The sequence below is a fragment of the Hippoglossus stenolepis genome, chromosome 15 (genome assembly GCF_022539355.2).
Source record: "Hippoglossus stenolepis isolate QCI-W04-F060 chromosome 15, HSTE1.2, whole genome shotgun sequence".
Classification (NCBI taxonomy): Eukaryota; Metazoa; Chordata; class Actinopteri; order Pleuronectiformes; family Pleuronectidae; genus Hippoglossus; species Hippoglossus stenolepis.
In genome coordinates, this window is record NC_061497.1 from 7,745,433 (window position 1) to 7,758,012 (window position 12,580).

General features: G+C 39.3%; 1 protein-coding gene across 1 annotated transcript; it reads right to left on the reverse strand.

The window, feature by feature from the left end:
- Window positions 1-4,429: 4,429 nt before the first annotated feature.
- hrh2b (histamine receptor H2b) lies at window positions 4,430-12,057 on the reverse strand. The gene is made up of 3 exons (XM_035178890.2): window positions 11,941-12,057; window positions 6,042-6,843; window positions 4,430-5,848 (listed from the first exon to the last, which is right to left on the reverse strand). The coding sequence occupies exons 2-3, from the start codon at window positions 6,750-6,752 to the stop codon at window positions 5,369-5,371; spliced, it is 1,191 nt and encodes a 396-aa protein (XP_035034781.1). The 5' UTR covers window positions 6,753-6,843; window positions 11,941-12,057; the 3' UTR covers window positions 4,430-5,368.
- Between the last annotated feature and the right edge of the window lie 523 nt (window positions 12,058-12,580).

Below are 12,580 nucleotides of genomic sequence, written 5' to 3' on the forward strand. Positions count from 1 at the left end.
TCTGCTTAAACATCTCCACTTTCCCTATATATGCATCTTAAAGGTCCACAGTGAAGGAATTGGCTGGATCTACGTATATTTACAGAAATGGAATATCCATCCATCCATCCATCCGTCCGTCTTCTTATACATAGTCCGCCATACTGCACCGCCATGCCTAACCATACATTGCACATAAAGATGGATGACGCATTTCCACTTCCTCCCACTTTCCAGAAATGAAGCCAAGGAGGATGGAGCTGCAGTATTGAGGTCCTGTCGATACGTTCGGTCAATCTTTACATTTCAGCCCATTTCCAAAGCATCAGTCAATGTAATAAAACCAAATTTATCAGAAAAATTAGCAATTTGAGATACAATAGCTATAAAATAAGTAGAGACCATCATTGAGTAAAATGTATTTAACATCTACTTTGACTTTTTAGTTTGGTCCATGTCCATTCCACTCACATGGAGGAAGCAGGGTTTACAATCTATATGGCAGCTAGCCACAAGGGGGCGATCAAGAGACTTGGACTTTACTTTTGAGTAGCTGTTGAACTTTTTCTAAAATCTCCAAAACGTCAAAGCTTACTTCGCTTCCGTTTCTTTTCGACTTGATTAGTTTCTAATGAACAATAACGACTTCTTAAACTCCAAGTCCAAACATTTGATGACATGTTCCAACAATGACTTTATCGTTGTCATTACCCAGACATAATGTCAGTGGATCTTGTCTCCAATTCTCTCTGTTTCCTTTTATCCTGTATTATAATCGGAATGATCAGAATAATCCACTACTGTCAACATGTTTACTTTTGCCTTGAGGCCATGCATTCTATGTCGACTGAGGAAAAAAGGCCTTGAGAAGAACGTTTCTGTGCAAATCCAGTTTTATACTGCCATCTGGTGGAAATATAGATACCATCAAATACCATCCTGTTCTATTTGATGGGAGCTCCAGTACGACCCCATAGGGACACCACAGGCTGGGCCGCATATCTTTGTGAACACACTCACTGAAAAATGTTCATGTGATCTATCAGTCAGTTGAAATGAACCACTTCAAATCTATGAGTTCTGCTTAGTTAAGCCCCACCTTGGCCAGATATACCCACTCAGGGGCTGTGGGCCCAGGGTCTCCTCTACTGCAAATGACAGATCATCAAGACAGGACTCTCACAAGCTACCTCAACCCAAAGCTCCGGGTTTGTTCGGGGTCTGTGGCCCCTGGAGAAATACTCCTTTGTTTCTCCACTTTTCCATTTCAAAGGCTTCTCCAGTTGGTTGCCGAGGAGTCTCCCCGACGTGCCTCTGGCCCAGCAGTAGTAGTCTATAACCACTGTTACAGAACTTGTTGGCAGCAGTGAGCTTTTTGTCAGTGATTTGCCTCTGTGTTCAGAGTATGACACACATCAGTGCACCTTCTCCTTCCTCTGAAGGCAGACAAAGGAAACCAGGCTCATCATGGCTGCATGTCTTCACCATTTTCATGATTAAATATTTTAATTCTTGCCCCTCTTGGTTCCCAGATCCTAAGTTGTTGGAAAGGCTGGTGTTCATTCATGGCTGACTTGAACCCAAACCAAAATGTAGTCTCCTTGGTGTCATTGCAACATGTCCACAAAGTAGTTAAATACATAAATAGTACAAAATATTCAATATGTTTTTGTTTTGTCATTTGTACATCAACGGATTAATTTTGTTTTGTTTTGTTTTCTGCATTCACAGACAAAGAAATACACAATGGCTACTACTACTATAGTCTAATACCTATATCAGGGTGCTTTTAAAAGCATATATCATATTACAATCCATTGTATATAACAGTGTCCTGCAGCTGAAGGCTCAGACACCAACAACAGTATGATGCATTATTTCCTGCAGGGTACATCCTAAATAAAGTCATGAATATGTAGAATATAAAGTAACGTTTTTTGAAATGTTAAAGATACATATAAAAACATAAGTATGTTCAGTAAACAAGGCTGGTCAAAGGCCTTGCTATACATATAATGTATTCAATGAATAAATACATCTGTTAAGTTTAGCTAACTGTGGAGATGAAGTATGGATGCATGATGCTTATTGATTCAATTCTTATGTTAATGGTACATAGTGTACAAAAGGTAAAAAATCTGTATATATATATTAATATATGTTGCTTTCTATGCTTGACTACCACTCAAAGTGCTTCATAGTTTTGCCATACACCCATTCAGACACCCATTTATACAGTGCACCTATGTGCTACCACTTTGTGCTCTATCATATCCCTCACACAGCCATCAGGGGCGGTTTGGGGTTCAGTGTCCTGCCTAAGGATGGAGGAGCCAGGGATCAAACCACTAACCCTTTGGCAAGTGGACAACCCGCTCCACACACAACGCCACAGCCACCCACAAGGTGAACAAAGCCTCATACTGTTATCACACTGATTCAGTATCAACGCTTGCTCGACCCTGCTGGCACTGTAAACACCTGGCTCTGTGCTCAGGCATAAATAACCGATTACACACACACACACACACACACACACACACACACACACACACACACACACACACACACACACACACACACACACTCTCACCAAAACAATAGTATCTTAATGACAGAGACATTGAGATAAAAATATTCGGCTCTTTGTGCAGTAGGTGGGACGTTGTTTATTGTTGTGCTTAAGAATTGTGACATAGGTAATATAGATAATGTGAGAGTAAACTGAGATAACCCGAATGAAAATGACTCACAGACGGCAGCCTGGGTCTTTTACATAATGGAAAAATCATGGTATTAGATTAACACACTTGTAAACAGTGTGATGACGCACGGTCAATGTTCCCGTTGTGGATCTGCACGTCTGTCAACAGGTTATTTTTGTAATAGTTTTCATTTTATTTTATTATTCATACATTATGACAGTGTAAAACAAAGTAATAGCTTGATTATCTTAGGGGAAATCACCTTTATCATGTGGTGTTTTTGTTTTGTCAGTCCAGGTTCAGCTGCAGTGCTCTGTTCATTACCAAACATTTACATAAGCACACAACCCAGTTTGATAAGGTTTAAATGGGTAGAGCCTATACATGCATTCAACTTAACATCATTTTTTACTTTATTTTCAGTATGTAATAATTTATGTAGACTATGTGAAAAGCATTGTTTTTATATGCACGACGCACATAGATAACGTTTAGCTTTAATATATGGAAATGTGTTTTTTTCTATTTTGTGACAACCAACAAAGACCTTTTTAAATACTGTTTGATTCAGTCCTTCTTTTGAAAGGGAATGCTCTTCTATAATTCATCGTAACATGTGCACATCCAGAAAATAGGGTGCAAATGTTGTGAAATTAATAATATTGAATATTGTGTGTGTAGTGTCAATATAAAAACAACACTAAAAGCACAGTCAGGTTTAAATGGTGTCTTATCTGTTAGAATAAGGACTTATATTACAATATATTGCATCGCATCGCTTGGCATCGTGATATAAGGCACATTCACAGTGCGGCTGCGGAAGTTAATCTTCTATTTGTCCTGCATGGAAATTAAAACCACTCTCATAACTCTGAGTTCTTGTTTGTGGAGCCATGAGGCAGAAGGTCCAGGTCAGCACAGAGACAACAGTCTGTTGTGGTTAATCATGCGCTGCACTTACTTCTTGGCTCAGAGAGATTTCCTGGAGTCTTGTCCCTGACATTACCGACCGATGGAGACTCAGGAAAGTCACTTTGCAAACAGTGATGTGATGTTTCCCACTGTACAGTAGTTACAGCAGCGTGTAAACATCCCATCTCTTTTACTTTGGTTTTCCATGTCTGCACAAAGTCAGACGTGGTGCATGTAAATAAAAGCACTCACAGAGGCTCCTCTGATGGATTCCAGCTCATGTTATAAAGGTAAGTGTCTGAAGTCGGTACTGAACGTGATTCAGAAAAAAATGACAAGATCCATTCTCCTCAGTTCAAATAATTCTGCTGCATTTTAATCATATGTATCAATGGTCCTGCATATGTCGCTAATGCTAATGTTTGATCACATCCAGTTTCAGACCTTCTACTAGTGAATAATAATCTCAGTAGCATCCTCTCTTCTATTGGGCGGAGTTATCAGTTCATCCCAAATCAATTCAATTAATGTGATTTTTGAACCAACCTCATCTATTTTCAAAGCACTGTCTTTACCATATACATAACATGTTCACCCACATTTAGATGTGCCAATGTGCAATTTCAAGAGTACAAATCAAATGTATAAAATGTTTATTAAATAATTTATAAATTATCAATAGATACAAACAATTTAGAAATAAAATTACATGCAATCAATAAAAGAAAAAAGTTACAAAGTAAACTAAACATAAATACATTTTATTATTCTGCCTCATGCAAGACAATACTGAATTTATAAATGAACATGCAAAATAAATGAAAAGCGATTAAAATTGAGTGTGCTATTAACTTTCAGTTAACTTTCAACTTTACATGATATGTTTCTGTAAAAGTTGCCACAAGCCGTACATCCTGACTATCCGCCTGATCAAGGTGGGATTAAGTTCACTCATTCACCACAGTAGGTAGCTTTAAATTACAAATTGGACCCCAGGGATTTATAATTCAAAATTTGTTTTATGCGTATGTCTTTTGTCAACAGAGTTTGTTGAGGAGATTCCAGGTTTATTCTCATCTTTTCTACATGATTTCTTATATATAAGTGTCAATGGGCTGTCTGACAATAATCCTGGTAACATGTACATACAAATAATGAACTTGTATTGAAGGTATTATGTATCTGATGAGGTGCAGTGTGCCCATTTGGAAAAAAGACTTGAGCAGCTTTACTATATATTATGTGTTTTAATCAGTGCAACAACCCTGGACCATGTTGCACGCATAAATAACAAAAAAATACACCTTTATTTTGAAAAATGGATGTTCTATTTAGTTGCAGTTAATGTGTTGAAAAGTCCAGGAATTCACTTTAACTGCAGTGCGGGAACCAGAGCAAAATAAACAATTTGCAACATTTTAACCTCTGTGCAGTTTTCTGGTCCATTTACTGAGTCATCCATTCATTCCACTCTGCTGTGCTCTGTCCACACTTTGCTTTTTATACATTCTAATAAACAGACACTTCAGAACTGTGGCTTTTCTTTACTGGAAAAGTCATCAAGAAGATAATGGCCACCTATTATATTACGCACAAGCTTTTATTCAGCTTATACACTTAGAAAACACTCATGATGTTGTGCATTGGGTTTTTACATGAACTGTGTCACCGTTGGCACTATACACTAATCACCTACAATGCTCAGCTAGGCTAGTTCTGTGAGTAGTAGTGACTTTGTATTTACAGTTCCTGCAGGTCTACAGTCCAGCATTTCACCACGGCTCATCAGGGAAACCGTTTCTCTCATGAAGCGTGAGGCTCTTCCCCTCGTTTTCTTTCATAACTTTGTCCGTACGTTTCTCTGACTGCTGTGTCACCTTCTGTCCGTTCGTAAAGCTCAGTCTTTTAGGCACGAACAAGCAGGTGAACGTTAGTTTTCTGCGAGACTGTCCCCTGCAGCGAAGGAGGTCTCCGTAGGCCCTGCGGAAATCCCTGTTGAAGGCTGGGTACAGTATGGGGTTCAGGGCAGAATTAAAGTAGCCCAGCCACAGGATCACAGAGTGAAGCGTGTTGGGGGGGTTTGTCTTTTCCTTTATTCCCATGCAGGTTAAGAAAGTGAAGTAAGGGAACCAGCAGATGATGAAGGCCCCCAGTACTGCTGCCAGGGTCACTGTGGCTTTGTGCTCGTGGGCTATGGCTGCGGTCGACGCTGTGCATGGATATGACGGCATGGCAGCACGAATACGCCGCACCTGGACGGATCGATGGAGAAAAGGTTAAGAAACATAAAAAATATGTGAATCATATTTTTAGGTTTTTATCACTGATACGAAATCACAAATTTATTTTAGCCTCAGACTGATGAAAAAGGTTATGCACTGCATTGAGTTATGACCTTTCACATCCCCCCTCAGCATGTTTTACAGAATAATAATAAACACTGACCTGTTTTCGTGCCACTCTGAATATGCAAAGATACATTCCACTCATAAGCAGCAGAGGCAGGTAAAATGAGCCGAAGGCATAAATAAGAACGTAGTTGTTATTCCATTCAAACTGGCAGTAGCGTCCCTCTTTGTCCTCATCCCCCAAGCCCCAGTCCACGTGCTGCACTTTGTAGTCCACCGTGTTCAAGCCCAGGTGGATGGGCACAAAGGACACGGCCAGTGACAAGGCCCAGATGGCGATGAGGGCCAGCGTCACCCTCAGAGGGGTGACCCTCCGGGAGTAGCTGAGCGGAGCTGAAATGGCCAGGTATCGGTCCACGCTGATTGCCATCAGGGTCAGGATGGAGGAGGAACACAGCATGACGTCCAGCGAGAGGTAGATGTTACACAGGGCTCCCCCGAAGGGCCATTTCCCGCCACGCAGCTCCACGGTAGCAGTCAGGGGCAGCACCAGCAGGCCCAGCAGCAGATCCGTCAGTGCCAGCGACACCACGAAGCAGTTGGCGATGCACCACAGTCTACGGCTGAGCCCGACAGCCAAACACACCAGCATGTTCCCACTGATGGTCAGAATGATGAACAACACCAGGACGAGCCAGCGGAGGGCTGTGGAGATCATGGTGCCTTCCTCCTCCTGCTCCTCCTCAGCCACAGAAACAGTGCTACTGTTCGAATCCCAGTAAAAAGAAAGAAGTAACAACTGCTTCATCCAAGTATCTCCAAACTTTTCAGAAGTAGATCACTGATGTCAAAGCACTTCCCAGCCATCTCTTTCTTTGGCCTCTGAGGCAAAGATGTCCCTGGTGAAGAAGGAGAAGAACAGTCATCATCTGAATAATTCACACTTTACCAATAAAAAGCATTTTATCATTTAACCAATCAAATATTTTTATAGCCCATTCACAAATCACAATTTGCTTCATAAGGCATGTGACCTGTGTGTTTCAAAAGAATAGGACTTCTCGTCCTGTCATTTAATGAAATTACCTAAATGCAGCTGCAGCCGCCCGATGATTTATGTGGAGCACTTTGAATTGCCTTGTTGTTGAAATGTACTATCCAAATAAACTTGCCTTGCCTTACAGAAAAATAAAGTGGTAATACCAGAGAAGGGCAGCAATGTCCTTGTAGACTTAGATATAAGTTAAAGATGATGATAAATTGCTATAATAAATAGCAAACAGAAATAATTTACAGGAAATAGGCTGCAATGGCTTTATTAAGATTAGCTGCTGACGCACATGTACAGTCAGAGTCACTGTATACGTACACATACAACCAGAAACTATTAAAATACAACAAAGCAACATGGAGTTAATATTCACATCAGCACTCACATCATCTTTCACCCTCTTATGGACATACTGACATACCTCATCTCAATACCATTAAGTTTCAATACATCTGCCAAGTTAAACAACAGCGACATTCTTGCCCTTCATTACCAGCTCATTACCATGTAGTATAAACCCTCTAATCAGTTTACATGTTAAAAATAGAATGGTATTCAGTAGAGTGCATACCTTCACCGATTAGGCCCAACAGTCCCCTTTAACTTCTGCACCAAGTCACATTCGTTTGGACGTAGTTCTAAAACTATTGAGACAAAGTGTTGATTCCCCTCTGAATCCACATTACCTCAGCTACACATATGTTGTAGTTACAGGTTTCTCTGCCTATTTAAGAACGTAGAGCAGATGAAAAAAGCCAGATATTTTTCATCATCCCTGAATAATTTCGTGGAAATGTAAGAAAAGAAACAACAACATTGTCCATCTGTCCAAAATGTTGTCTTTCTTTGCACATGTGTCACCTTTCCACCAAGGTTTGTGGAAAACTGGTGTGTAGTTTTTGTGTAAACCTGCTGACCAACCAACCAACAAACAAATGGACAGGGGTGAAAACACATCCATCTACTGATGTTCATTGAAAACACTTGGACCAGATTCATAGACATTCCCTGATTCCAGCAGGTTATTCTTGTTTTTCACGAGGCACAGTTCATTTATATTCCGTAGGTTATACATTAAACTATTTTCCTGAAGGACTTTGGCAGTAAGTGGTGTCGAGGTCCACATGACACTTGACCAAGATGGTCAACAACACAGAGAGAAATAGAGAACGTCCAACCTCCACTGAGAAACCAACCTCTAAAAGCACGACTGCCCTAGTGGGCATGACAAGATCTTAAAAACACACATAAAACATTCTGTCAGAGGAGTAAAGTAAACAGAACTGAGCGCTTTAAGAAAACCCATGAATCTAAAACCAGAAAAAGGTTCCCATGCATTCAACCCCGACATGTCATTTGACCACTTCTCAATTGTTACAGACAATCAAAAACACCAGTTGTTTCAAATGATGGATTTGAGTCTTAGGATGTCACTCAAATCTAATCTTAAATGTATATAATTATATAAAAAAAGATTTTCAATATGAATAACCTGGATTTTTGTGTGAGATGCTCTTTCTAAGCCACAGCTGAACTTTCTTGCACCAAGGATATAGTGATAAATGCAGATTAAATAATAATCAAGTTAAACTAATATGCACTTATATAATTCACTGATGTCATTCTATGTCTCACGTGTTGCTTGTATACACGCTGTATTGTGTGTTTGATTTTGGTTTGTTTGAGTGAGTGTTGTTTTCTGCGTCTTTATAACAGGAAGCAGACATGACTTTTATAACTATACATAGACAACAGCTTATTTGAGATGATAAAAAATTACGTCAACAGATTTACCCATATCATCTGTTATTATTAGACCTCTGTGTACCACAATATATTATTATGTTGTAAATGTCGTCACATCCATCCATCCATTGTCAATACCAGTTTCCCTTTGAGGAGGGAGGAGCTGGAGCCAATCCCAGCTGACATGACGCCGTGCACACCCTGTACAGGTTGATAGCGTATCGCAGGGACAACATACAGAGACAAACTAGAATGCCCCTCTAGTGGATCTTCTCACCAAGGCTCAGTAGTTCACTTAATGAAGGTGAATGTTAAAAACGCTCTATCTCACAATGTTCAAAATCCTGGATCTGCCTCCTGTAATGGGTTCTTCCCTGACCCTTCCTTCCACCAAGTTTTGTCGTAATCTGTCCGGTAGTTTTTGCGTAATCCTGCTAACTACCAGACAAACAGACATCTTGACCTGTCCAGTCAGGAGTCACAGTGAACAAGAAGCATATTGAACTTATAGTTCAAAATATCATCATTAGAACTAAATACAAATATAAGTTATTTTCATCCCCTGATTGTCAAATGCACATACATACATTTTTTTCATGTATATTCCTCATGTTATTATATCTTTTCAACATTTCAGTTTTGTTTTTATTCTAAATAAAATATTTTTTTAGGAGTAACTGATGGTTAAAGTGTTTCCTTTGTATGAACTGAAAACATCTTTCATTAGTATATGAATTGTAACTTTTCCTGAATTGTAGGCGTACAGCACAGTTTGTCCCTTCACCTTCTTCTGTTATAAACACAAACACAGAGTGTAAGTAGGGTCAGATTGTCTCCTTTCCTAACTGAATCAGGTTCCAGGAATAGTTGTTAGGAAATGAGATTATTTTGACTTTCCAACTACAGCCAGGGCCAAAGTGGGAATTGAACACGTAACCCTCTTGCTGTGGGGTGAAACAGATCCTGCCCTCTGCACCACCAGGCCGCTCCATGGTGCCTCAATCCAGAATAAAAAAAGAAAATCTAATTTACAGTAACCGTAAACAGCAGCAAAGGTATCGATTTCCGCTTCCTTCAGGATCTGCTTTATCTTTTGTTTCCCGACAATTACTGTGACTCAGATCGAATAATGTATGAAGTATGACAACATTGAGAACCACCAATTTAGAGTTACGTCGAAAACAGTGGACTTGTTAATATAACCATTTCTAAAATTAAAAAGTTTGATGAAGTGTGAGTAAAAAAGAACCACAACTTTCTATTTGTTATGACAACCGCAGCAAGCACACTTCAAAGCTCATTTACTGAGTTAATCTAATCCATTTACTTTGTTAATCTAATCAATCGCTCTAATTATTGCTGCTTGGAAACTGTTCTCCATTTTCTGCAGTATTTTGTATTTCTACACACTTATAACAGTTTAAGAAGTATTAGAACATTCCAACATTCCTGCTTCTCTTATTTGTGACTGACAAATATGTTGCCATGTTGCACGACATGAACTATGGCTACAATGCATCTAATAATGATAACAAATGTGTATATTGATTCAGTGGCTGTGTATAATGTTTAAATAGCTCATCTCAAATGACGACTCCGAAAGCAATCTGTTAATTAGTCAAAGTATAACCATTGTTTCAGCTCTACCTGACCATCCAGGGTGAGATTTTCAAGGTTTTGATCATTTTAATGAAGTCAATAGATTCCACCTCAGGGCTAAACACTTCTCGTTTCCATGGCGACTTTGTTCACAGTTTAGATGGAGCCGTGTCCCCAGTCCTCCTGCTGCTCTCGCTCGGTGCTACAAGGGCAAAGCGGCAGGTTTCACATGCAGGCCATAAAGAGCCAGAGACTATTTATAATGTGAAGCTCAAACAAAAGCAAAGCAAATGATCCTCTGCACATCAATTTAATCTGTTGCTGCTGTGTGGTACCAGATGATGAAACATGACACTGTCGCACCATGATGAGAACCTGAGACCATTGTATAATTAATTCAATGTTTGTTTTCCAGAGACATAAAATAATCAGCTCTTTATTTTGCATGAGGAGAAAGTGTTATAAAATGTATGTTGTCACGTGTTAGTAATACACAGCATATTTAAAGACTCATTTGGCACTTTCCATATGGGCCATACACTTACATATATATATATTTGTGATTTAAATATAAAAGCATCATAAATATAATCCAAAACAAAACAACTGATGCATTGCCACATACAGACTTCGAGTATGATCCCAAGACCAGAACAGATGGGAGACAGTCTCTGGGGTGTGAACATAGATGGGTGTCTTAGTTGTGTATATGAGAAGTGCATCTGTATATCTAATCTAATCCTAAAACATGTTTCTGTTTAGCTCTCGGCAATATCAAACGAAATTATCAGCCCACGACGGTCAGGGGGTCTGCATTGAGCAGCAAATTAAGTTTGGCCGGTGAGTTGAATGAGTCAACAGTGTGAGATAACACTGTGGCAATACATCCGGCCCATGAGGACAAAAGGAGGTGACCGAGTAATGTAAATGAACTATGTAACAAAGTGAACAGTGAAACTGCTCAGAGCAATATATGGTAAATCCTCTGTGGCCAGTTACATGATTGGTGTACAGTGTACTCGTATATTTGCCTTATGCTCTTGTACTATACCACACACACACACGGAGTAAAGGAAAGGCCTTTATCTGAACTGGGTTTGGAAATAAACACAATTCTAATATTATTTAAATATACGTATTAATAAAGATATATAAAACAATAGATTTGCCTTATGAGACGAAAACAAGAAAACCCTACCATCAAGATAAACTCTCCATCCAGCATTACTGTATGTCCAAACCTTGCACCCTCACTTTGGGTTAAAACTTATGATAAGATACTAATATGCACAACGACGACAGTTAAACTACATCTTATCTCAAACCCAAAAGTATATTAATGTGCAAAAAACTTTCAGACATGCGATACACACAGCATAGAGCAGCATGGTGCTGCACAGTCCAGACTAAACAACCCACCTACCTACCTGCTAATCTTCTGTGAATGTGCAACCAAAGGAAATAACACAGGGATGAATCTCCAAGCAACACATACACACATTTATGTAATGAACCTCAGCTCTTGTATGAAGCTTCATCTCAGTGAAATTCAAATATTCACTCTAAATTCTCCACATTAAAAATAAAGATGTGCACTCACCTCACATGGTTTGTGTTGAATGCGCATCAGGGTCCTGACATTATTCCCACATCACTGATGTCTTCCTGTGTTTCCTCAGAGCCTCCTCATGTGTGTCTGAACTTACTTCTGTGTTTCTCACGCTCTTTCTTTCTCTCCTCCCTCCTTCCCTCCTCTCACAGACATATGCAGGCACACACACGTATCACCCCCTCTAGTGTACGAGTGGGGAAGCCATGGCCTTGACGTACTCATTATTAAAACAATACTCATAACAGCATTGTTTACTATTTGTGTGACGCGTGGTGTCGGAAATAATCTGGAAAATTTGTTCCTGCCTGAGAAAATTCATTTTAACCCCATCTCAAGTCAGAAAAAGGGGAAAGCTGACAATTATTGTCTCTGCCAAGGATACATATCCAAAGTAACTGGAAAAACAAAGAGAATAATTATGATTCAATTTAAAAACAAATACATACTTAACAAAAAAAGATAAATCAAACTTCTAAAAATTTAAAATTTCACTCAACACGTATAAATATATCGTCAGTCCATAAGTATTTGTGACTATTTGTATTGAGTTCCTGAAGTGATCACTAATAAACCAATCAACATAATTACAGTAAATTTGTTAACTTATGACGTTAAAAAAACGAAAGCT

What these genes read in the sequence shown, in the direction of transcription:
- hrh2b (XM_035178890.2), bottom strand. Translation starts at nt 6,752, where the DNA reads ATGAAGCAGTTGTTACTTCTTTCTTTTTACTGGGATTCGAACAGTAGC. An exon ending in TCAGAGTGGCACGAAAACAG is followed by an intron (nt 5,849 to 6,041) that starts GTCAGTGTTTAT and finishes CGATCCGTCCAG; the next exon opens with GTGCGGCGTATTCGTGCTGC.